At 41.5% G+C, this 22,297-nt stretch overlaps 1 protein-coding gene across 1 annotated transcript in view; it reads left to right on the forward strand.

Moving 5' to 3' along the window:
- Positions 1 to 22,297, forward strand: part of tnfrsf21 (tumor necrosis factor receptor superfamily, member 21) — a 69,687-nt gene that overhangs the window by 11,813 nt on the left and 35,577 nt on the right. The window contains exons 2-3 of the mRNA XM_084737672.1: positions 6,979 to 7,696; positions 13,171 to 13,758. Coding sequence (XP_084593798.1) covers positions 6,979 to 7,696; positions 13,171 to 13,758 — 1,306 coding nt within the window. The remainder of the gene's footprint in view (positions 1 to 6,978; positions 7,697 to 13,170; positions 13,759 to 22,297) is intronic.

Here is a 22,297-nt window from a genome sequence, read left to right on the forward strand (position 1 = left end):
ACTCATTTTTTCCCCTTACACAGACTTTAATAAAGCTTCCTCAGAGCCAGAGAATATAGGATATAAATCTTTTCCTAGGTTGACTACCCCTTGAGCCTCTTGAGGTGGGGCAGGTGTAAGGAACAGGTTTGGACTTGTGTTTGCTTGGGGGGGAGCTTGTGTGTCGCTGCACCTGGTTCATGTACCTGCAGTGGGTGGTAGAACTAGCCTGTGGGGATAGTGTGAACCTCCCCCGCCTTATACTCAAGCACATCGCTGACGGTCAATAGTGGCTGGTGATAGCCTGTATCAGGTAGCAGCAGGTCTGTATACCTCCCTCAGGCCATCAGCAGTGCTAGCAGTGACAAAGACTGCAGTGTGTAAGGAGCTGGACACACCAATGTGTGAGCACAGAGGGATAACGATAGCTCAGTTCTCGTCACATCACCTTCTGTCCTGCTGTCTGATTGGCTTCCTGTCCCGTGCACCAGGCACATGATGTAGTTTATGGGCAGTGCGGCAAGACACAGAGACAAAGTTGGCATAATAAGAGGAGGGCTGGCAGCAGTAAGACTGAAATTGATTCATGCATTGCTGAGCTGCAGAGGTAGCTGTGTAGAAAGGTTCTACAGTGCCTGTCGTCTGTGTGTGCGTGCGTGTGTGCAAGCAGGAATGTACTGACAAAGTGCCAGCACTGCACTTTGTTTCCTCTTCTGCTTTTTGTGTCTTTGTTGGCACTTTATTTTCCTAATGGCAAACAGGAAATGCAGTTACACAAGACTGGTTGCTGTGTGTCTGAATCGGAGGGAAGGATGCTCACAGAGATCGTCAAGACACAGACAGACACACACTGACCAAAAGCTGCCGTTATCTTACTGCACTCTTCCTCTGACATGCTGAATAGCAGACGCCGCAGTAATTATCTTCATTGGTTTTAAACCGTAGCTGCAGGCAGAGCTGAAGAAGTGTGTGTTGCTCTATTTTAACTCACCTTCAAATATCAGAATGTCTTATGAGTTATGTTACAGTGAAGGGTAGCTTTTTGGATCTTGTAAAATGTGACAAAAATCATCATAACATCATATAAATACTGTTAAGTAACAGTAAATGGGTGTAACTTAAGTATAGACAAGGCAAAATAAGTGATTAATAATTAACATCTGTGTGTAAGGTTGCACAGAATGGGTTTCTTGGTTACTGTTGCTAACCTGCTAACATTAAAATATGCACCCAGCTGGCCAATATGTAACTTTACACTAACTTTGTTTCACTGTAGACTGCAGAAACTGGTATCTCAATACATCTCCTAACATCACTGTTTTAGTTACTGGATAATGGTAGGGCTGCAACTAATGATTATTTTCATAAATGATTAACCTGTCGATTATTTTCTTAACTAATTGATCAGTTGGTTACTCTATAAAATTTCAGAAAATGGTGAGAAATGTTAATCAGTGTTTCGCCGTCCTTGTCCATGAAAATATTCAGTCTGTTGTCAGAGAGGAGTAAAGAAACCAGGAAATATTCACATTTGAAGGGATAGTTCACCCAAAAATGAAAACTCATGCCCATTGCTGGTCTGGTTTATTTTGTTAGTCTGCAAAACACTACTGGAGTTTCACAGGAAAACAGTGTTGCAGAATTTGCCAAAGAGTGGAAGTGAATGGTGACCAGTTTTCAAATAACAACTGGAAAAAGACATACATAAAATGCCTCCATACTGCTCATCTGGTGCAATCCAAGTCTCCTAAAGCCATTGTTTGCCATTCTTCGAGATGATGTCCTCAAATGTCAAATGTCTGTCCACAACCCAAAGATATTCAGTTTGCTGTCACAGAGGAGGAAAGAAACCAGAAAACATTCACATTTAAGAAGCTGAAATCAGAGAATTTTGACTTTTTTCATAAAAAATTACTCAAAACTGTCAATTATCAGAATTATTCAAACATCGTCAAAGCAACAATATCAGCAAGAAAACAAGAATAATATGCAATGGGCGGTAAAAGTGATCCATGATAAGAGTTTTAAGATTCAACATTTGGGAGGATCCATTTTCATCATTTCAGCTGGTCCATGTTATATTATGTTGCAGGTTTGCTCTTACCCCCAAAGATTAATGTTATTTTTCATAAAAGTGTAATAATTTTGTGTCATTCTTATGTTAGCAGAGGCTAACCCTAATACTTAATTTTATGTTCAGGAACTTGCAGATGCAGAAGTAGCTTTCAGGTTTTATATAAAGCACTAGATGTATCACGCAGTTTTTGATGACAAAATGAGTTATTAAGCTCTTTTCTGTTGACTCTTATAATATGCTTGGTATTTTTTAATGAGCTGGCTTCCTCAGACAAAACAAAAAAGCATGAGCGTCCTATACTCAGCAATCAGAAAGTTCCCGTTAAATACCACAGCATGCATTCTCCTCCACAAGCTCGCGTTAAATAGTGAATGATACACCTCAATTATGGTCATGTTCAGGGCATGCTGTTCCAATAATAAAATTCTACAAACAAGCAGAGAGAGCCACAGGGGGACCCTCCATTGTCCTGTAACAAGCAGAATGTTCCCATTTACTACCGCATGTGTTCTAACATCTCACTTTGAACACTGATGTGAATGAATGCATTGATGTTACTGACGCAACAGAGTTATGAGCTGCATGTCGAGAACATGCTCTGATGTTTATGGATGAGGTTCTGGGAATGAACACAAAGAGCTGAATGGGTGGTGTGGTGAAAGGTCAGTGGAGCGGTAAAAGAAAGGACAGCTTTATTCTTATTAGCACTAATCATAAAATCAGTTTGTCTTCCTTTGACTGTTTAATTGAGAAAGGTTTGTGGGAAGTTTCTTTTTGGATCCCACTATCCTCTTTGATGTCTCAAAAACATCCCAGTTTTCTCAGCAGTGACCTGGATTCTAACAGCCCGTTCGAATGAAGTAAATCAAAACACATGATATTGGTATGATTCTAAACTAATTCCATTGTTCTACCCATTCTCATTCCCAGGTCATCAAATACTGTTTTGACATTTTGTCATGCCCCTCAGCAGCTGGCTTTCAATAGCTTCTATGTAAACCTATGTGCATCAGTTGCCATAGTATAAGGAACAATGGGGTGGATTGATGGAGCAAACAAACACAAGACTGGCTGGGGGTTTTGTCCCACCTGAAACCAACAGGCAGCATTATGTTAAAGTTTTAAGTTACATAATGTTACGTGCATCACATGACATACTTAAGGTGACTTACGTAACATGCTTGTTTCGACCCACACCATGATCTTTTCCTAAACTTAACCAACTTTTGGTGCCTAAGCCTTAACCAAGTAGTTTTGGTACCTAAACCTTAACCAAAGAGTTTTGGTGCCTAAACCTAACCAAACTGTTGATTTTCTAAACCTAACTGGGAAGTTTTGGTGCCTTAACCTTAACCAGGTATTGTTGCCTAAACCAAACCAAACTGTTATTTTCCTAGACCTTAACCAAGCAGTTTTGGTGCCGAAACCTTATCAAACTGTTCTTTTTCTAAACCTAACCAAACAGGTTTGGTGTTTAAACCTTAACCAAGTATCGTTGCCTAAGCCCAACCAAACTGTTATTTTTCTGAACCTAACCAAGTAGTTTTGGTGCCTAAACCTAACTGAACTGTTATTTTTATAAATCTAACCAAAGAGTATCTTTGGTTCCTAAATCTGACCAAATTGTGACCATTTCACAATGTGAACTATGTGTCAGAAAACTTTGGTGCCTAAAATTAATCACTGTTCTTTTCCAAAACCTAATCAAGTAATTTGGGTGCGGAAATCTAACCAAATTGTGACCTTTTCACAATGTCACCCAAATTTTTACAAGGCTTTATGGCAGTGTTTTATAAAGATGCTTAAGGGTACCTTGTGCGTCATATGAGATGAGACAGGCGTGACAAATTCGTCGGTATTTGACAACCTGGAATGAGAGTGGCTTTATTGTTCAGTGGGAGATTTGGATCTGGTCATGGATGACCAGCATTCACATGCGTCAGCAAAATTGCCCCTTCAGTGCATCGCTTTAAAACCCACCAGCCCTGTTTGTTCTCCACACACTCGAGCTGCTAATCTTCACTCACGTTTGTGTGAATACACACACTTGGCAGGGAAGAGCACACTTAAACTCACATTTCTGCACACAGATCCTCATTTTGTCTGAGCTGTCTCCATCACTGTCTGTGTTTTTCTCTTACCGTCTGTTGCTGTGTGCTTTTGTGAATCCTCCACTGTTTTTTATTTGTGCTGGTGACCCTATAAGTTACACTTTATTTCCAGGCATTACTGACATTGTGTTTTCAATTGTTGGCATGTCTGTAATACTTATTTCCGGCATCAGACTAATGTTATTTTTGGCTTACCAGATGGCCACTGTGTCAGATCAGGCAATAATAGAGTCATAAATTCTTGCTGTGACTTGGCTGCTAGACATGGCAGACTACACATTAGACTTTAATCTTCCACCTGCTGTATGTAAACACAATTTTATGAAGGAAAATGAAGCTGGAACTATTCATGTTCACTATAGTACTTCTTTTTTGCCAATGTTTTTGGCGCATTTCGACCAAAGATAATGTTCAGAAAGCAAAAATTGGTTCATAACCTGAAAAGTTGGTCCCCAGCTAGAACCACTGTGTGTTGATGATGCATCCTTAATTACAATGGTTCAGCTCAAAACTGGTGGAAATATGGGCTAGTTCGCTAGAAAGCACCAAAGTTCCGAGAAACTTGGGCTAATTTGGTTGAAAAGGGGTTTAGTTGGCCTTTTGTTTTCTTTTCCAGAGGGATTGTTTGTGGGTAGTAGCATAAGTAGTAGGTGATGTCACGTGTATTAACTTGAACACCGAAGAGTGCTCTGTGCTCCTATTGGTCAACAGAAGTTAGGCTACAAGTAACATTGTTGCAGGGCGCCCCCGCTTGTGTTTCAGGGATACTTAACTAAGGCACAGTACACAGTAGCAATTGTCCCTCCCAATGCTAGTTTTCCTGTTCCTGTCACTACATGCCTCCGTTGGGTTAGGCAAATATTGTGTAGTCAAATAAGTCGACAACAAAGTGGGTTATATACTACAGCTCATCTTGAAATTTCTGACTTTGGCGATTCCAGGTGGTAGCACCTAAAAAGAAACTGTGGCCACTGCCCTCCAGGTGTTTCTGCAAACAAAAACATGCCATCATGGGTGGCTTAAAGTAGTTGGGACACAACACTGGATGAACAGAAGGGTTGCGAACTGGTATGGTGTGGTGGCATTGTAGCTACACAGTACAGCTCTGTCAGTGCTTTTGTATTACTGGAGACTCCACCAGCCAGGCTGCCTGATGTTATTGCTCTGATATGACTCAGTCAGTGTGTGTGTGTGTGTGTGTGTGTATAAACTTAGACATGTGTGGGTTATTCCCCTAAATCCAGTAAGCTGTTGGCTTCCCAGCAGCAGTGAGAGGGGAGCCTGGAAAAAAAAGAGAGCAAAGCACAAAAAAGACAGAGTCATATGTCTGATTAGAATCTCAGTTGTGGTTGTAAAGTGAACACACACTGTGGGGCACTCAACTTAAGAGGGACAGGATGAGTCAGGGGAGTGAGTAAATGAAATGACTTTGGATTAAATGGGTTTCTGACAGGGATATTTCCCTACAAAATCAAATCAGAGCAACCTCATACATTAGGAAACTGAAGAGCAAAATCGAAAATTGGACTTTCCAGAATCCTTGTAACCTGACACACAGCACACTCATGCCTGCCTGCCTGGCCTCTGATGTCTCATACCAAATTATACAATATGAAACTGGTGCCAGATTTGTCTGAGTATGTAAGGCTTGTTCATTGCCGTTCAAGATACAGTTTGGTTTGGATGATTTCATGTTTTACTTTTGTGGGTCTTAATTTGTGACGTGATAATGTACAAACCCAATATTAAACTTGAATTTGGGCAATCAGAAAGGACAGTCTCATTTAGGTTGGGATTGGGTTTTTTTGGTCCTTCCATCAAGCAAACTGTCTATTCATTCATCCATCCCTTCATTTCTCCAGCCACTTTGATCAACATCAAGATACAGCATCTTTAACAACTCTTGGCAAGCTTACTGTTAAAACTGGATATCCTCGATAGTCTTGGTCTTCCTACTCCTCTTGGTTGTCTTTTAGCACAGTGTTTTGGCTAAAATTCCCATTTTGTTTTATGGATTGTAAGGATGAAGCCTGTAAAGATTCTCAGTCTTCCAGGTCATGGTTATCCAAAAAATGCTGAATCAAGGGCAACTGGACTTGTTTGTAGATTCTTGAAAACATTTTGCTGTTATTAAAGTCAATTAGTTCTAGGTTCGTCTTCAAACATTAATAACCACACCATAGAGAATAAATACCTCGGAGTCCCCACAGTCACAGACCCCACATGACTGAAGAAGCCTCTACGATTCAACCTGTCTTGGACAACTGCGTGAACTTTTCTTCATTATGCTAGATACTCATGTTCCTCCAGATAAACCTCTGTGTCCTTGGTCATGCTTTGGCCTTTAGGCATGTTGCTACACCTTACTCTAAGCATGCTTACACTCTAAAGGAAGAGGCATTAAGAGGAACCATTTGGAAATATCTAATTTTGTGATCTAGATGAAGGATGGCAATAGAGTATCAGCTTGTTGTGTTTGCTCCAGCCTACAGCTTTACTCAACTACTAGCTATATTTCCATCAGGATTTGGTAGACCATAAACAGAATTACAAAGAGAGAACTTTCATTTAACAGGTGGACAGAAACATGACTCCTAATGAACAATGTTAATCTGTAACTGCTGGATGTGTTGGAAGTTCACCATATCAACTTAAAAAGTGTTTCTGCTGCCAGGTTTACTCCAGGTTTAGTGGGTGTAATGAACATTGGGCTTTAGTCTTGTTGCATAAAAATCTTGTCTACTGTATCTGTAAAAACTATTGGCAGTGCTTAGATTTCTCTTTAACTTACAAACTCTGTTCTTTTCTCAGCTCTTATATACAGTGCTGGTTGAGATCTCAGCCCGGGTTTTGACCACAAGCGGCCCAGATGACCAGCCCCTCCTCTCTGCCCGCAAGTATCAGCACACCGACCCTGAGTCGGGCACCCAGCTGGCCTGCAACAAGTGCCCGGCAGGCACCTTCGTGTCCGTACACTGCTCCAAGGAAGCCATGAGGGAGTGCAGCCCCTGCCCCGAGGGCACCTTCACACGGGGCGAGAATGGCGTCCAGCAATGCCATCGCTGCCGGGCTCCATGTCCCGCAGGCTTCATTGAGAAAACACCTTGCACGGCCACCCAGGACCGCGTCTGCACGTGCCCCCCCAACAGCTTCTTGTCGGGGGATGGTGGCACAGAGTGCAAGCCCCACTCCTTGTGCCCTCCAGGGAACAGGGTGAAAAAGAGGGGCAGTGAAACAGAGGACGTGGTCTGTAAGCCGTGCACCAAGGGGACTTTCTCTGACGTGGAGTCCAGTGCGGTAAGGTGCCGGACCCACACAGACTGCCAAGCTCAGGGGCTGGTGCTGCTCATACCAGGGACTAGAAATACAGATAATGTCTGTGGACCCTCTTCTACAGCCCCCTCTTTCTCTTCATCTTCGTCTGTCTCCACAACTACCCCACTGATGCCTGCACAGGCTGTGCTTGTACAGGAACCCATGACTTCTTCATCCTCTCCATCATTATCACTGACTGGACCTGCACATAAAGGTGAGAGCAGAGACCCTGTTTCTTTATTTCTTTATATCCCCAGAAGTTAAGTTCTTCATTTGTTGAGTATGATAAATACTGTGAATGTCAGTTTTGTGTGGCTTTTCAGATAGCTCAATATGAAATGGTGTGGTGATGTTTTTGGGCCTACTCCTGATGACTTAACGACATGGGCTAGTCCCCAAAGGCTGAATTAGCCTAATAAGAGTTAGCCTAAGTGTAGATGTGCTTTCCTAATTCATTGTAGCTGCAACCCCACAGTTAAACATTTTGGGAAATATTTTTTTTTTTACTTTTTGTGAGTGTAGATGAGAAGATGCCATGGTAAAGAAATTTTCACATCTTTAGCTGTTCCCCTTATTTTGAGCTAAACAAAGGCTCAGAAGTTTGGTTCATGATTAAATTTCAAGAAACCAGGTCAATCAAACATCCCGCACACTAACCCCAAATAGTTTAGCATCCACAGACAAGTAAGGCTAATGATACACACACACACATGCCAGTTGTGATGTTTCTCCTTGTCAAAGCTAGCTTGATTTAACCAAGTTAGCTTTGGTTTAGACAAATTAGCACCTTCGTGGTAAAGTACTGAAAAACAGAATACTTCAGCTTAGCATAAAGCATGTAAGCAGGGGGCAACAGCTAGCCTTGCTGTCTTCAAAGCTCAAAAATGCATCTACTTGCACCCAAAGTTGACTGTTTAACTCATGTCATTGTTTGTAACATAAACACAAATGTAAAAATGACAACTAACTAACTTAAATTCTTGACAAAACCAATTAAACCATGCACCAGCAGTTGTACTTCTGTGCAGTATCTCCAGCCATAACGTGGGTGGCTAGCCCGAGTTCATGGAGAAATAGTAACCCCTAACGCCACAACTTGTAATTTTCACATTTCTGTTTGTGCACAGATTCAATGAAAATATGTAGGGTGGCAACTAACAGTTAATTTCATTTTCGATTATTTTCTTGATTGATCAATTAATAGTTGTTTGCCTATAAAATGTCAGAAAATGGTGAAAATGTTGATAAAGTTATGTCCTCAGATGTCTTGTTTTGCCCACAACTCCAAAATATTCAGTTTACTGTCAAAAGAGTTAAGAAACCAGAAAATATTAACATTTAAGAAACTAGAATTAGAGAATTTTGACTTTTGTCTTTAAAATTACATCAACCGATTAATTAATTTTCAAAATATTTGGCGATTAATGTAATAATTGATTCATAATAAATTAGTAGATTATTTGTTGCAGCTCTAAAGCTATACAGTATGTTCATTTAGCTGTCTCAAGAGGTGCTGGTAGAAGGATTTGTTAGCTATTTCCCTTTGCTTTCCATTTTTGGTTTAAGATGGGCTAATTGCCTTTCTGGTCCACTGTAAAACATTAATTTATACTTTTTCCCGGTTAAAAAAAATTGCATCAATGTGAAAATATGAACTTAGCCCCTCTCCTGGAAAATTAAATTCACTACATTATACAGTAGAACTAGTTATTTTGACTCAACTGAAGTCATTAAGTGCTCAAGATTTTTATGTCATGATAAGATTTCTATGTAGAGTGGACACCATAATTTAAATGTCTTCACAATTCTTTACACATTATTACTCAGGTTGCAGAGGTCACAACATTGTGACATCAATGACACACAGGTTTTTTCCTGTGGGAATTCCTAAAACGAAGGAGATTCATGGGCATGGAAACAAACTGGTGACAGCTCCCTATCTCAGGAATGTTACTATTGGTGGTCAGGAGTTATGGGTATTTCTGTCTTCTTCCGTCACCCTCCTTTTTTCATTTTTGCCCCTATTGTCCTCCTCCCAGCCTCCCTCGTCATCTCTCTTGCTGTTTTTGCATCAGTCCAGTCATTTCTCAGAATCAACCATCCATAGCCAACCCCCCCACACACACACAGACCCCCACACCTATAATACTGTCACCACTGTTTGTGTTGGCATGGGATCGATTGCTTCTCAGCCAGTTAATTTGACCCTGTCTGTGCTGTTAGAGGGAGAGTGGGGGTGGGCGGGTGGGGGTGTTACACACTCATGACTGCTATTTTTCACCCGTCGTTTACTGTCGGTGGAGAGGAAGCGAAGGTCCGCCTTGGAAACGGAGTACAGAAAGAGTTGTACTATGCCAAAATGTCTTAAACCACTTTACAGAACAATAACAGCAGTGATAAAAGCCAAACTGTATTCACTGTGTTTCACTTTACATAAGTCTCTAAATGTAAAGAGGCTTTGAAGTTACATCACAAATCTCATAGCAACCATAGATGCCCAGCAAAGAATGTGCTGTGAGTGTGTAAATATATCAAGTGGGTCCAAGAAAAGGAGATACCAGTACCTGGAAAACAGTGACAGCAACTGGATTTGACTGGACAGCACAACATTCCAGCAGATACACATTTATCATTACAAAAGGGAGAGAAACGAGTGTGTTGTTTTTAGCATAGGCAGAAAAAGTGTGTATGTTTCGAAGTATTTTAATACTTTTGGTACTGCCAGTTGTTTATTTTGGGTTAGGGATTTTTTCGGGGGTCGATTTGGGCGAATGACAATGACACACTATTTATCAGCAATCATCAGTTGCCTGGCCAACTGTGGCCGATTAGAGAATTTTACCATATCTCCCAACCCTAGTTGGTGATATGATTTAACACTCTTGGTCACATTGGTCCTTGTTGACAAAGCCAACAAAGTTTGTTCAGAATCAAGCAAAATTGATGAGTTTCATATTATCTTTTCTTCCATGCAATTAAAACAACAATACAAGGCCAGTAGTACCAGGCACAGTTAGCTGGCAAGACAAATGGTATGTGTCCACAGGGTCCATTGTTTCCACGCAGCTATGCAGTGCATTCTCGTAGCAGCGTGGTGTGTTTCAAGTACGTTGGCCACTCCTCATTTACAAGAAGTTCAGGTCTAGGCTAGTTTTTGCAAATCAGGAGCGTCCAGCATGACTTGCTGCCTCTAGAAGCTCCTGAAAATCTTGCAACCTAACCATCATTGATCTAAAATAAAGACGGATTCAGGTTTCATAGCTTATTTTTCACCTCAAATGTTTTCAGAAATACATTTAGTTTAGCTGCCAGATGTCTTTGTGTGATTGTAGGAGGGTGTAGCCCATATGCTTTTTGGGTCAGTCAATAGTCATGGAAGAGAAATTGATAACTCCAGCATACTGTCCCTCAAGTGCATCCAGGAAAAGCTTCCATTGTGTATTGGAGGAAGAGAACCAGCTATCGAGGCTATCGAAGCTATCAAATTTTAAAATGGTTAAAATATGTTGCTGGCTTAGCTGTAAAAACAACATATATTTACATAGTAAGTTAGCTAATTTTAGCTAAACAGTATCTAACTAGCTAGCTAATCTACATCAAACATTAGATAGCTACATAGCTAGAATTTTGCTATTATGAGCTAACATATGATATGACCCTACGTGCCACTTTTAAAGGAAAAGGTCGCTTTTTTAAGGAAAAGGAGAAAGTTGACTTTGGAAGGGTCAATAAGCACTAAAAACAATGCACAGCTGTGGCTGATGGAAATGCCATTCATTTTGAAATCTTAATTTTTTTTCTCTATTTCATTTTGACTTTACATTGTTTAAGATATAAACATACCAGTTTCACTGTGAATCTTATGTTGCCTTTAGACCATATTGCATATAGAATCACATATGTCCACATCATTGTTGCTAAAAAGCTGAAAACTTTCACTTTGGTTGCAGGGAATGCATTACATCCCCTGAAAGTCTTCTGTATTTCTCTGAAAATGTGACTTTGTATGTGAAAGACTTCTTGCTGCCAGCCAAAACATCAGCCTAAATTGAGGGATTAGACTCGCACCTGTGTACCTGTCTGCTGATAAGAGGATGAGACGGATTAACATGCGTCCAAGTGACAATCCCAAACAGCAGCAGCCCATTTATGATTTAATGTCATTATACAGTACCAATCCCATTAGCAGCAGTACACAGGCACAGAGCAAGCAGCAGGGAGGTGGTAGCAACCATGTCAATAATCAATAGAGATTAATGACACACTGATATCGACTGACCACCGTTACAGTTTGTTCGCATGTCTGAACTACACTGTCTCTGTTGTTGTTTATGTCAAATGGGACAGCCCTCCTTGTTCTTTTTCCATTTCAGCAAATGATGGATTTCTTTGGCTATTATTCGTTAGCCCATTTGACCTCTTCCTTTTTGCATTTTTTGTCAAATTATTTTTGCAACTGAAGCCTGAGTCTGATTAGATTTGCTCTAGCTTAAGCTTAATCATGGAGCAGACTGTGGTGTGAGCAATTCAGAGCTCATCTGCTGTGAGATTACGAGGTGGAGTGCAACTGGACCTGCAACTGGAGCCAAATCAGATAAGTCTCCTGTAGATACATTCCGCAACTTAAAAAGAAGTCAACACTGACTTTTGGTTCCACACGCGGATCTCCTGAGTGAAAGTCCTGTGGACCCATCCATCCTACCTCCTCCAAATATGAACTTTCTTGCTTTTTATACTACGTCACACAGGGGTATCCATGGTGTCATAGTTAGAAACACTGGGGCACTAACCAAGCTGCCATATTTGACACAATTTGAGAGTGGAAACAAGCAGTCTATAGAGGGATACCCACCCTTTTGAACTCCTTCAGGGTTATGCACCTTTTCATACACCACGATCAGCAATGAACATCAGCTGGCCCTGTGAGGTAGGAAATTTCAACCCAGACTCTTCTACTGCACTCTATCCTGGTTGTAAAATGAGCTACCTAACTCAATTTGGTCAGCAGAACCCCTTTCTGTCCTCACAAATTGTTTGAAGCCCTACCCCAATCAAGATTACCTAACCTAAGATCACCTAACATGCTCTCCGTCTCTTATCTTAGACAGCACAAATTCTAATTTCCTATGCACTTATGTCTTCATTTTCTTACAACCTTGTGGGACTTGTGTCAGATGGGATTCGAAACTGAGCCTCGTGGTAATTACTCTTTTCTCAGTGGCTTCTCCTTGATCTATTGTGTCTTGAAATGTGCCTCATTCATACATTGCTTTGATAGATGAATTGCGTTCTGAATTTTTAAACTCTCAAATATCAGCATGGGCCTTAAAATCCAAGTATCAGTTTGGCTCCAGTTTGGAGTACACCGCCCACCAAAGGATGGAGGAAGTCAGCAGGGGAAGCAGATGAGTGAAAGGAGAAGGAGGAGGTTATTCCTCCTTCTGTTTGTGTGCCAGATTGCTTGCATGGATTAAAGTGTTAGGATTCCCACCCGTGATGCCTTCTGTTTTCATTGTCTGGGTTAAGCAAATCCCTCGAGTGAGTGAATTTAATTCCCTCTCTCTGTGTTGTCTCTCATCTCTTACTTCTGTACTATCTTCTCTCTTTGCTCTCTTTGTTCTCTCTCATCTCTCTTCCTTTTGCCTGCTCTATCTTTGTCTCCATCGATCCCTCTGTCTTTCATCACAGGTACCTACAGCCAGTCAGCAGCCATTCAGCTGAGGGAAAACCAGGGTGGGGAAGACCACCGTGCAGAGCTGCTACTCCTCAGCCAGGATGGCACTCCCACTCCACCAAATCGTGATCCCCCACGAACTTCACCGCTCCCAGCTCGCAAGCAAATGATGGACCGCGAGCAGCAGCAGGAGCAACCCAGTTCCGACCCTGTGCCAGGTCCTAGTAAGAGGGCGATGGAGGGGCTGGAGAGCGCAGAGGTAGCCAGGGTTGGGACGGGTATCAGCAAGGTAGCCGGACAGGGGAGTGGAGGTGGTGGAGGTGGGGTCTCCAGCTACTACAGGCCCACTCGCAGGGGGTCCCCAAGGCCTAGCACCCATAATGACTTTGACATCAACGAGCACCTCCCCTGGATGATAGTGCTGCTCCTCCTGCTGGTGCTGGTGGTGATCGTGGTCTGCAGCGTGAAGCGGAGCTCTCGTGTACTGAAGAAGGGCCCCATGCAGGACCCTAGCAGCATCATGGAGAAGGCAATTCAGAAGAAACCATCTGCACCGCCAACGCAGGTCAAAGAGAAGTGGATCTACTACTCCAACGGACAAGGTAAGCCTGCTGTATCTTTGATTTCTACAAGAGTGGTTCTAATGAAAGAAAATGTGGGAGACTACTGTGGCAAACAAATGGGTGAGCAATGTTGAGAAGGTCTCTGCACGCCTGAAATGTCTGACAGGTGCGTCGGAAGAAAAATTCAATTTGAAAAAAAGATAGCAGACTCCCGCACACTGTCTCGCTTTCTAACGATTTATTGAATATCCGACGTTTCGGTCCAAACGACCTTCATCAGGTATACTGGCCAGTATACCTGATGAAGGTCAGGTATAATGGGTGACAAATTAAAAGAAAACCAACAAAGTGTCTTGGGCTACTACCGGAAGCTTGCAGAGTTCAGGGCTCCTTGGCACAGATGCACAAAGTCTCTAGAATTGCACTTGAGGGATGAACAGCATTCTTCCAAAATGTTTTCTTTCATATCATGCTTTAGTAGCCTTTGAACCAGAGGAATCTGCCGAGCTCATGTTTTCATTTGCTCTGGCAGATGTGTCTGGCACTCATTCCATTCAGACAGAATTTCAGCAACCATGGATCTGATCCATCCAGCTGCACCCTATTATCCTTTAGGGTCGCAGGGGGGCTGGAGCCCATCCCAGCTGACATTGGAACCCTGGACAGGTCGCAAGTTCATCGCAGAGTGGACACATAGTGACAAACAACCAATCATGCATGTTTGGACTGTGGGAGGAGTACCCAAAGAGAACCCACACAGATGGGGAAAACCTTCTTGTTGTGAGGGACAGTGCTAACCACTGCACCATCATGCAGCCCATGTAGGGTGTTAAGCTGTTCTGATTGGTTGTGAGTCTATCCAATTGCGTCCAGTCAGCAGGCCTGTCCAGCACAACACCTCAGGCTCCCAAAACCCAGTTCAAACTGTCCAACAAGGCAGCACTGACCAAATATGGATAAACAGCTCTGTTACTACATTGCCAACTTCCTACCAAAATTGTTTTCAGAAACATTTTAATGTACCATTATTTGTAGTGCAAGACAGGTTGTAGTATGCATTACATGGTTATAGATCAAGTTTTGTTGCTCTATTAGTTGTCAGTCTGTCCATTAGTGTCTAGAGCCATTCTGGCCTGCATGTGTTGGTATAGGAATGCCAGGCTTGCCAGGTTTTGGTGATGATGTTGGAGATAATGGTCTAACACATCATGTCAAAATCTGTGTTTGGTTTAGTTTGGATGTGGAGACTGTAACCAACCTTAGCAATTGCTCTTAGCAATAAAGTAATAACACAAAACTGAATTTTTACATATCCAAATGACTACCGTCTTTATAAAACCTCTACACCTTTGAATACTTGATAACTCATTATTAGGTATTAAGTTTTTTCTAAAATGTCTACTGTCAAACCTACAAAGCTCAATTGAAGATTACATACAGTATATTATATATGGGATTTAGTCATGACCAGGCTGTGGTTGGGGTAGGTATTATCTTTTAGTATCCTCCCATTTTTTCCTTTTTTTTTAGCATGATAGGGGTAGCTTCACTTAATTTATCAACAGTCTATACACCATGCTGAGCTGTTCATGAGTTGACTACTATCTTCCTGTCAGCAGATACTCAGTAAGACCATTGAATGGTCCAAGTCAGTGGGCATGTCCTGAGACACATGATTAATTAGTGAAAAGTAAAAAAAAAACAAAACAAAAAGAAAGAACTTTCTTTGAGGCTTTTTTCGGAGCCTGTGTTGGACCTAAGGTGTTTGCTGACCTTTGCTTAATGGGAGATTCCCCCTGGTCCTCAGCAGTATTCAAGACTACAATATCTCCCTAGAGACACTGCTGATCACAGCTCTGCCATGCACAGAACAGGTAGCTCCATATGGCCCACATATGCAGCTGACATAGGAGGTCAGACTTTCAGCTGCGTACTGGATGTCCCAGTCTGGTGTAATGACATGCATTAGTTCTCCTACTGAGCCATGCAGAACCATCTGTTAATGTGATCGCACCGCTGTGGGCATCTGATCCGATCAATTCTGTCCCACAGCACATGGCGTGGAGGTCAGTGGTTACGCAAGCAAGGATGTGACCCCGTTGTAGTAACAACCCTGCTGTCGCTATCGCCACCCCCAGCACACACACTCAGGTTGCTTTACTGCTCTCTGTTCTTCAGTTTCATCTTGGTGTCTCCTTCCTGTCCTCATCTTTCGCTTCATTGTGTCTGTAGCTCTCTCTTCCTTCTTTTGTATTGCTCTCCATCTCATTTTATTTTTGTCTGATGCTTGTTTTTATAAGTTTGGGTTTCACATCTCTTTCACTTACTAGTTACAATCCCCCCCCCCCCCCCAGCCACTCCCTTCTTTAGCCCCCATCTGTTGACACTGAGGCTATCAACAGGTAGGGTCCATTTTGCCCCACAGCTGAGCTCTTGATTTCGCACTGAAAGAGACCCAAACCCAGGGGACACCTCCTGACTGAACACTCAACTCACCACTTTGAAACTGTGTGTGTGTGTGTGTGTGTGTGTGTGTGTGTGTGTGTGTGCTGTGATAAAGCCAAGCCACCCGCCACCCTCTCTCTCTGCTCCCTCATTGCCTGACCACAGAGAACTGGAATAATCTGGTTTCAGCTGCATCAGGGTTGTTGTTTGGTTGGCAAGGCACATTAGTGGGTCAATCGGGTCTCTTACAGGGCGACAAAGACAGATATAGACAGAAGGAAATGAAGAGAGAGAGACTAACATGGTGCAGGAGTTGTGTGTATGGGAGGTGGGGGGGTTGCGGGTCGGACAGGGGGAAGTGTTGTATTGTACTGTTGTTGGCTAACCACACAGGGGCTTCCCTGCCGTTACCTATCAGCCCTGGTTAGCCCAGATACTTAAGGTGCCTGACAAAGACAGATATGGCGATAAAGAGAGACAAATAAGTTTAAAGCAACGTTTTTGACATAATAAAAGATAAGCACAGGTTTCACCTAGCCATGAACTTTCACAAATATGAAAAAAGCTAAATGAGGGGCAATGCATACTGTAGTTACTGTATGCTGAATGTAAATACCTAACCAAAAGAAGAACTTTTTTAAATGCAGTGCCACTGGGGTCTCATTGAAACAACAACAAAAGACTTTAATTTTAAGTTTAATGACATGGTGAAGTCGTGTGGGATCATGGGAGCCATTATCTTCACTTTTAAACAACCATCACAAATGAAAATCCACCCAACATGACTCAGGCAGAAATTGCATTCATATTAAAGTTTTATGGATGTTGCATTTTGTTACAGATGCTGTCTTCCTTCCTCACTCTTTGACATATCCCATGTTTTCCCCGAAGTTATAGCAACTAGCAACTAGCTGGCGGGAAACTTGTCATTATGTCTAGTGTTTTTAGACATTTTAATGAAATTTCCTAGTTTTATAGCTGCAATAATTAGTATTATTGTATGACAATGGATCAAATGACTGTGTCATGTGGAAGAGGTCACTTGTAGCAATGAACACACTGATATTAATCTCCCAAACCTGCAGATCCTCTCAGCATAGAGGTCTTTAACATCTCTCAGCTCAGTGTTTTTACGGCCTTCGACGGTTTGACTGTCAGTGCTTTCATCAATGTCTTTTCTAGCATCTGGCAACTGTTTACAGCACAAATCCTGATATGCAGACAGACCTTTATGTCTGACATGAAACAACCAATCACTTGTTTTTTTTTGTTTTTTTTTTATGTTTTGATATTTGGTCCTTCAGGGGGCAACTATCGGTGAATAATTGTGGAAACATGTCTAGATGTCTAGAAAGTGTTAAAGCCTTTAAGACTTTTAAAAACTGATTTTTAACCTGACCTTTTTGCATGTGTGTGTGTGTTCTCCCAACTGGATGAGTAATTTTGCGCCCATGTGTATGTTTTTACGTGGAGATGTATGTATGCACATGCAACCAAATAGCCATTTTACACCGCTATTTACTCTCTGGAACATAAAACAAAACAGCTTCTTAATCCTTCCAAGGTGCGTGGCTGGCTCCCCTTGAAGGTTGTAATGCCCCTTTACTAGAGCAGTTAAAACACACGGGCAATAAAGGAAAAGAGAGTAGGGAATCGTCAAAGCACAGATCACACACATACAGTACTTGGCATTTGCTCAGGAAGTAGTGAAAACTGCTACTCCCCCACAGCAGAGCTGAATGGGGCTTTCCAGGGCCATGGGCCAGATTTTTATTGCACAGGATCTGAAAAAAGTTTTTTGTTTATCTGAAAGAAGGGTGCAGCAGTCAAATTAAATGAAAGGGAATCACAAAAATGTTGTATAAAGGTTAGCTTGAGGCTACAGAAAGTTTGCCCTACATTCTTGTCCTCAGCACAAACAAACATACAATATGTATTATGTAGCTGTTTAGATTGAAAAAGAACAGTAAAGGCCCTTGTATGCTCCCAACAAAATGTCTGTCAGATTGTTTTAAATGACCTATCGGATGTTTAAATCAGGGTGGACTGAATCTTTAAAGTTTGTAATTTTCTGAAACAGACAATCCGATAATCATGCCCACTTTACGCAATGATTGGCCAGGTGTGCATGCTACTTTGTTGTAGTGGTAGTTGTAGTAGGTTGTGGTAGAAAACTGGTCTTGAGACCACCTTTTGAAGGTCTTTTCTCATCTCGGAATCAACCGCTTTTTTAGTCTTGTCTTAGTCTCAGACATAGGACTCTGGATTTTTTTTTCATGATTGATTTCACTCATTTCTTATTGTAGTTTTTTTTTTTTTTTTACTGTTAATGGCTGCCAGGAAAAGAAGCTGTGGCTGTCAGGGAAGAGATGTCAGCCAAATTAAAAGAGCTGGCCAGCAAAACAGCATCCAAAAGAAAACACACTGCAGTATGTAAATTCTGCAGTGCTTACTGAGATGACTGTTACAACGTTGAACTTTCATCAGCACTTAGAAAAGCTAATCGCAAGTGATTGTAGCAAATCTCTCAAGCTAAGTTATGTTTTTCCTTGTGATAAACAATAAATAGACAGGCCACATACAAGCTATGCAGCTAATGTATATATAGTTATGTTACATTGTCAGCTAATGTCAGCTCCAACTCAGGCTGGTCTTGCCTTGGTCTTTGTCTTGACTTGGTCTCAACTTCTCAAAGTCTTGGTCTTATCCCCCTCTTGATACACTATAGTCTTGGTTATGACTTGGTCTCGGTTTAGGTGGTCTTCACTCCAACACTACACAATACCACGAATGCCTTAAAGGAGAGACTGCCAGAACATCGAGGCAGGTTGTGCTTGGTGTGGTCACCAGCCATATTATTTACAACATATATTTCCAAGGTAAGATGCAGATTTTAGAGGAAAACATGAAGGAAAACAACATTCTACCTGCCCACCATCCTCCCTCATTAAACATCCACACTGTTAATAATGCCAAGTTCCACATCCAAGCCCAGCGGGTAGCCACGTGTTAGAATATACTGCGCTGTGCAGTACCAGGGTGGGCCGAGGTAGCCTGCTTTCAGCCTGGGTTTGATTGTGAAGAGCAGAGTTTGGGGGGGTGGTTGCCTGTTTGGAGGTATACAGCCCCTGTTGAGCTCTCACAAAGCCACACACACACACATTTCACCAATTTAACGTTGTGTGTTCCCAAATTGGAATGAACGTGAAAGGACTATGTGATGTGATTAACAGAATGGTATTTTTAAAGATGCTGACGCCCACAGCAGCCTGCTTAACATCATGTTACACACAATAACACGGTGAGACCACCTGTTGGATCCATATGTTTTTTTTTCCCCACTTTAAAATTTCTTATTTATGTGAGTGTTAAATTTGAACAAAACCTCATGATTGCTTAAATCAGAATCAAGAGCATCTCAGATAATGAAAAGGGTTCTAATATGGCCATAATTGACCCTTCCGAAGTCCCATCCCTTTTTGCCCTGTGCTCCAATAATAGTTGAGCAAACTTGGTACCTGGTCACATCTTAAGTTACCTAATAAGCTAACTTAAGATATGACAAGGTACCAGGATGCTATTAAGTAATTTGTTGCTTTTACAGGTCTCCTAGCAATGTCTTTTAACCGGCTTCAAAATTTGTTTTTCTTTTCAAAATAGACAAGCCTTTAGCACCTAGCATAAACAACATAGTTGACAGAGGAACCAAGCTTGCTCAACTGTCATTGGGTACAGAGTTAAAAGAGCTGTGACTTAGGAATGGTTAGTTATTGTTTCATTTGCCTGGTTGTTGCCCAGACCTTTGAATCTACCGATCTGACGACTTAATCTAACATCATGACATGAAACAGCGGTCTCCTGATTGAAAAAGCAATTGACTGAATGAGAACCACAGTGGAACAGTGCTACAGGTGGTACTAACACCATTGTTAAGTTGTTTCAATGGTTTTAGAGCTGTGGGTCATATATCTCTGGTGATTGGTTTGGGAAAATCAAATGCCCCTTTCCCTTGAAAACTGGTTTGAGTAGTATGTGTAGAATTTAATGAGCAGACAGTTTATCTGATATCAGGAAAGCATTTCATCTCTGTTCCTCACAAAACATGTTGTTTATATAATTTGTTGGACACTTGCCAGACTACCCATAAGCCATAGCTGTTTCTATGAAGAAGAGGCCAGCCATAGCTGTGAAATTAGATGCTTTTCACATCATTGTCATTGTAATCAGGTCTGCAAATTTGCTGAACTGATACAAAATACCAAACATAACTGTTTCAACCTTGCCCAATTTGTCTAAAGCTTTTTGTAAAGGTCAACATTAGCCATATTTTTTCTGACTCAAAGGTTACATTCATCTGCAACATTATCAGTTAACAGAATTTTAAGTTTAGTGGCTACCCAGTTCCCCAAAGACAATGTTGTGAGCCACTGCTCCAAGTAAAATAGTTCTTGAGGTCTTCCTCATGAGGGAGGGTAAGGTCTCTTATTATAGTCCTGAATGGATGGCTATATGAAAAGCTGCAGAACTATTAGTTTTGTTTATACTTATTTTTAAAGTCCACTTGGAGGAAGTGTTCTAGACATGCACAGTTGATTGGCATCTGTAGTGGCCACATGGAAAGGTCCGCGGAGAGATAACATGAGATAAGATAGAACTTTCAATCCCCGAAGAAAATTCTTAAAAAACCCTTAAAGGTGTGTGTGAGGAGGTCAGACATCTGGAAGGAGTTTTGCGTCAAAAGAAGTGACTTGAAGATATTTTACCATCTGATTAGGCCTCCTTGGTTTGATTCCTCCCTTGAGAGGTTTTCTGAGCATATCAAACTGGAAGGAGATGCTCTAGCAGACGCAGAACACACTGGAGGGATCTCATGTCCCATCTGGGAACGCCTCTGGATCCCCCACGAAGTGCTGGTGGACATGACCTTCGCAACCTGGCTTTGGCTTCCTGATGCCCCCATGGGGAGATCTGTCCAAATGTCCAACCGAGAGTCTAAATCCAAAGATATTCACTGTGATATGAAAACAGGGAAAAGCAGAATATCCTCACAAAAGAAGCTGAAAAGCTGAAACCAGCAAATGTTTTGCATTTTCAGAAATACCTTTTACATTTATAGACAATTAATTCTAATGTCTTCTGTGATCTCCTCAGTTTTTCTCATGAGGTTGAAATTTCCATCCTTCCATCCATCTGTTCCATCCATTCCATTGGTACAACAACTGCAGTACTTCTGACACTGCATCAACCCCTGTCCATCCCAGACCCAGAGATCCTTCACTTATGGCAACAACTCACTTCCAAACTGTGCTTTCTTTTTACTGCTAAATGTAGTGCGAACGTTAGCATGGTAACATGCAAAACAAAGATAGCAACTATAGTACACATAACCTGCTATATACTGGAATAACATTTTCATTGCTAGCATTGTTAGCTTAACGGAACTGCTTGCGTAGTTTCATTTTCCTGATAAATGACTTAAATTGATTATTGTACTTCTTTGTTGAATACATTTTCTGTTGATTGAATAATATTACAACTCTAACTCAGATTTTGAAAAAAGTCATACTTGATTACAAATGTGTGTACATTTGTAGATCTAAACTTTAATCATTTTAAGGCACCAGTATGCACGGTTTAGTGGCATCTAGTGGTGAGATCATAGATTGCAACCAACTGAATACAGCTTGCCTCACCCTGCCCTTCCAAAGGTGTCAGAGAACCTATGGTGGTCATGCAAAACCCGAACAAATGCATCTAGGGCTAATGTTTGATTTATCTTTTCTGGGAAACTGTAGAAACATAGTTGCTCAACGTGGCAGCCTCCATAGAAAAGGACTCTTGCCCACTATAGATTTTCAGTGCTAGCATCATTAGCATAATGGAACTTCTAGTGTGGCCTTAGGCATGTAGTCTTGTGTCTTGATAAATTACTTAAATGTTAAATTTATTATTGTAATTGTTTATTGATTACATTTTCTGTTGTGCGAGTAATATTCCAACTCTAACTCAGATTTTGAAAAAAACCCCCACTAGATTACAAACATTTGTACTTTTGTACAAAATCTTAATCGTTTTAAGGCACCAGTATGCAGAATCTACTGGCATCTAGTGGTGAGATTGTAGCCACTCACCT

This window comes from Lutjanus erythropterus, chromosome 15 (assembly GCF_056507025.1).
Source record: "Lutjanus erythropterus isolate fLutEry1 chromosome 15, fLutEry1.hap2, whole genome shotgun sequence".
Lineage (NCBI taxonomy): Eukaryota > Metazoa > Chordata > Actinopteri > Lutjaniformes > Lutjanidae > Lutjanus > Lutjanus erythropterus.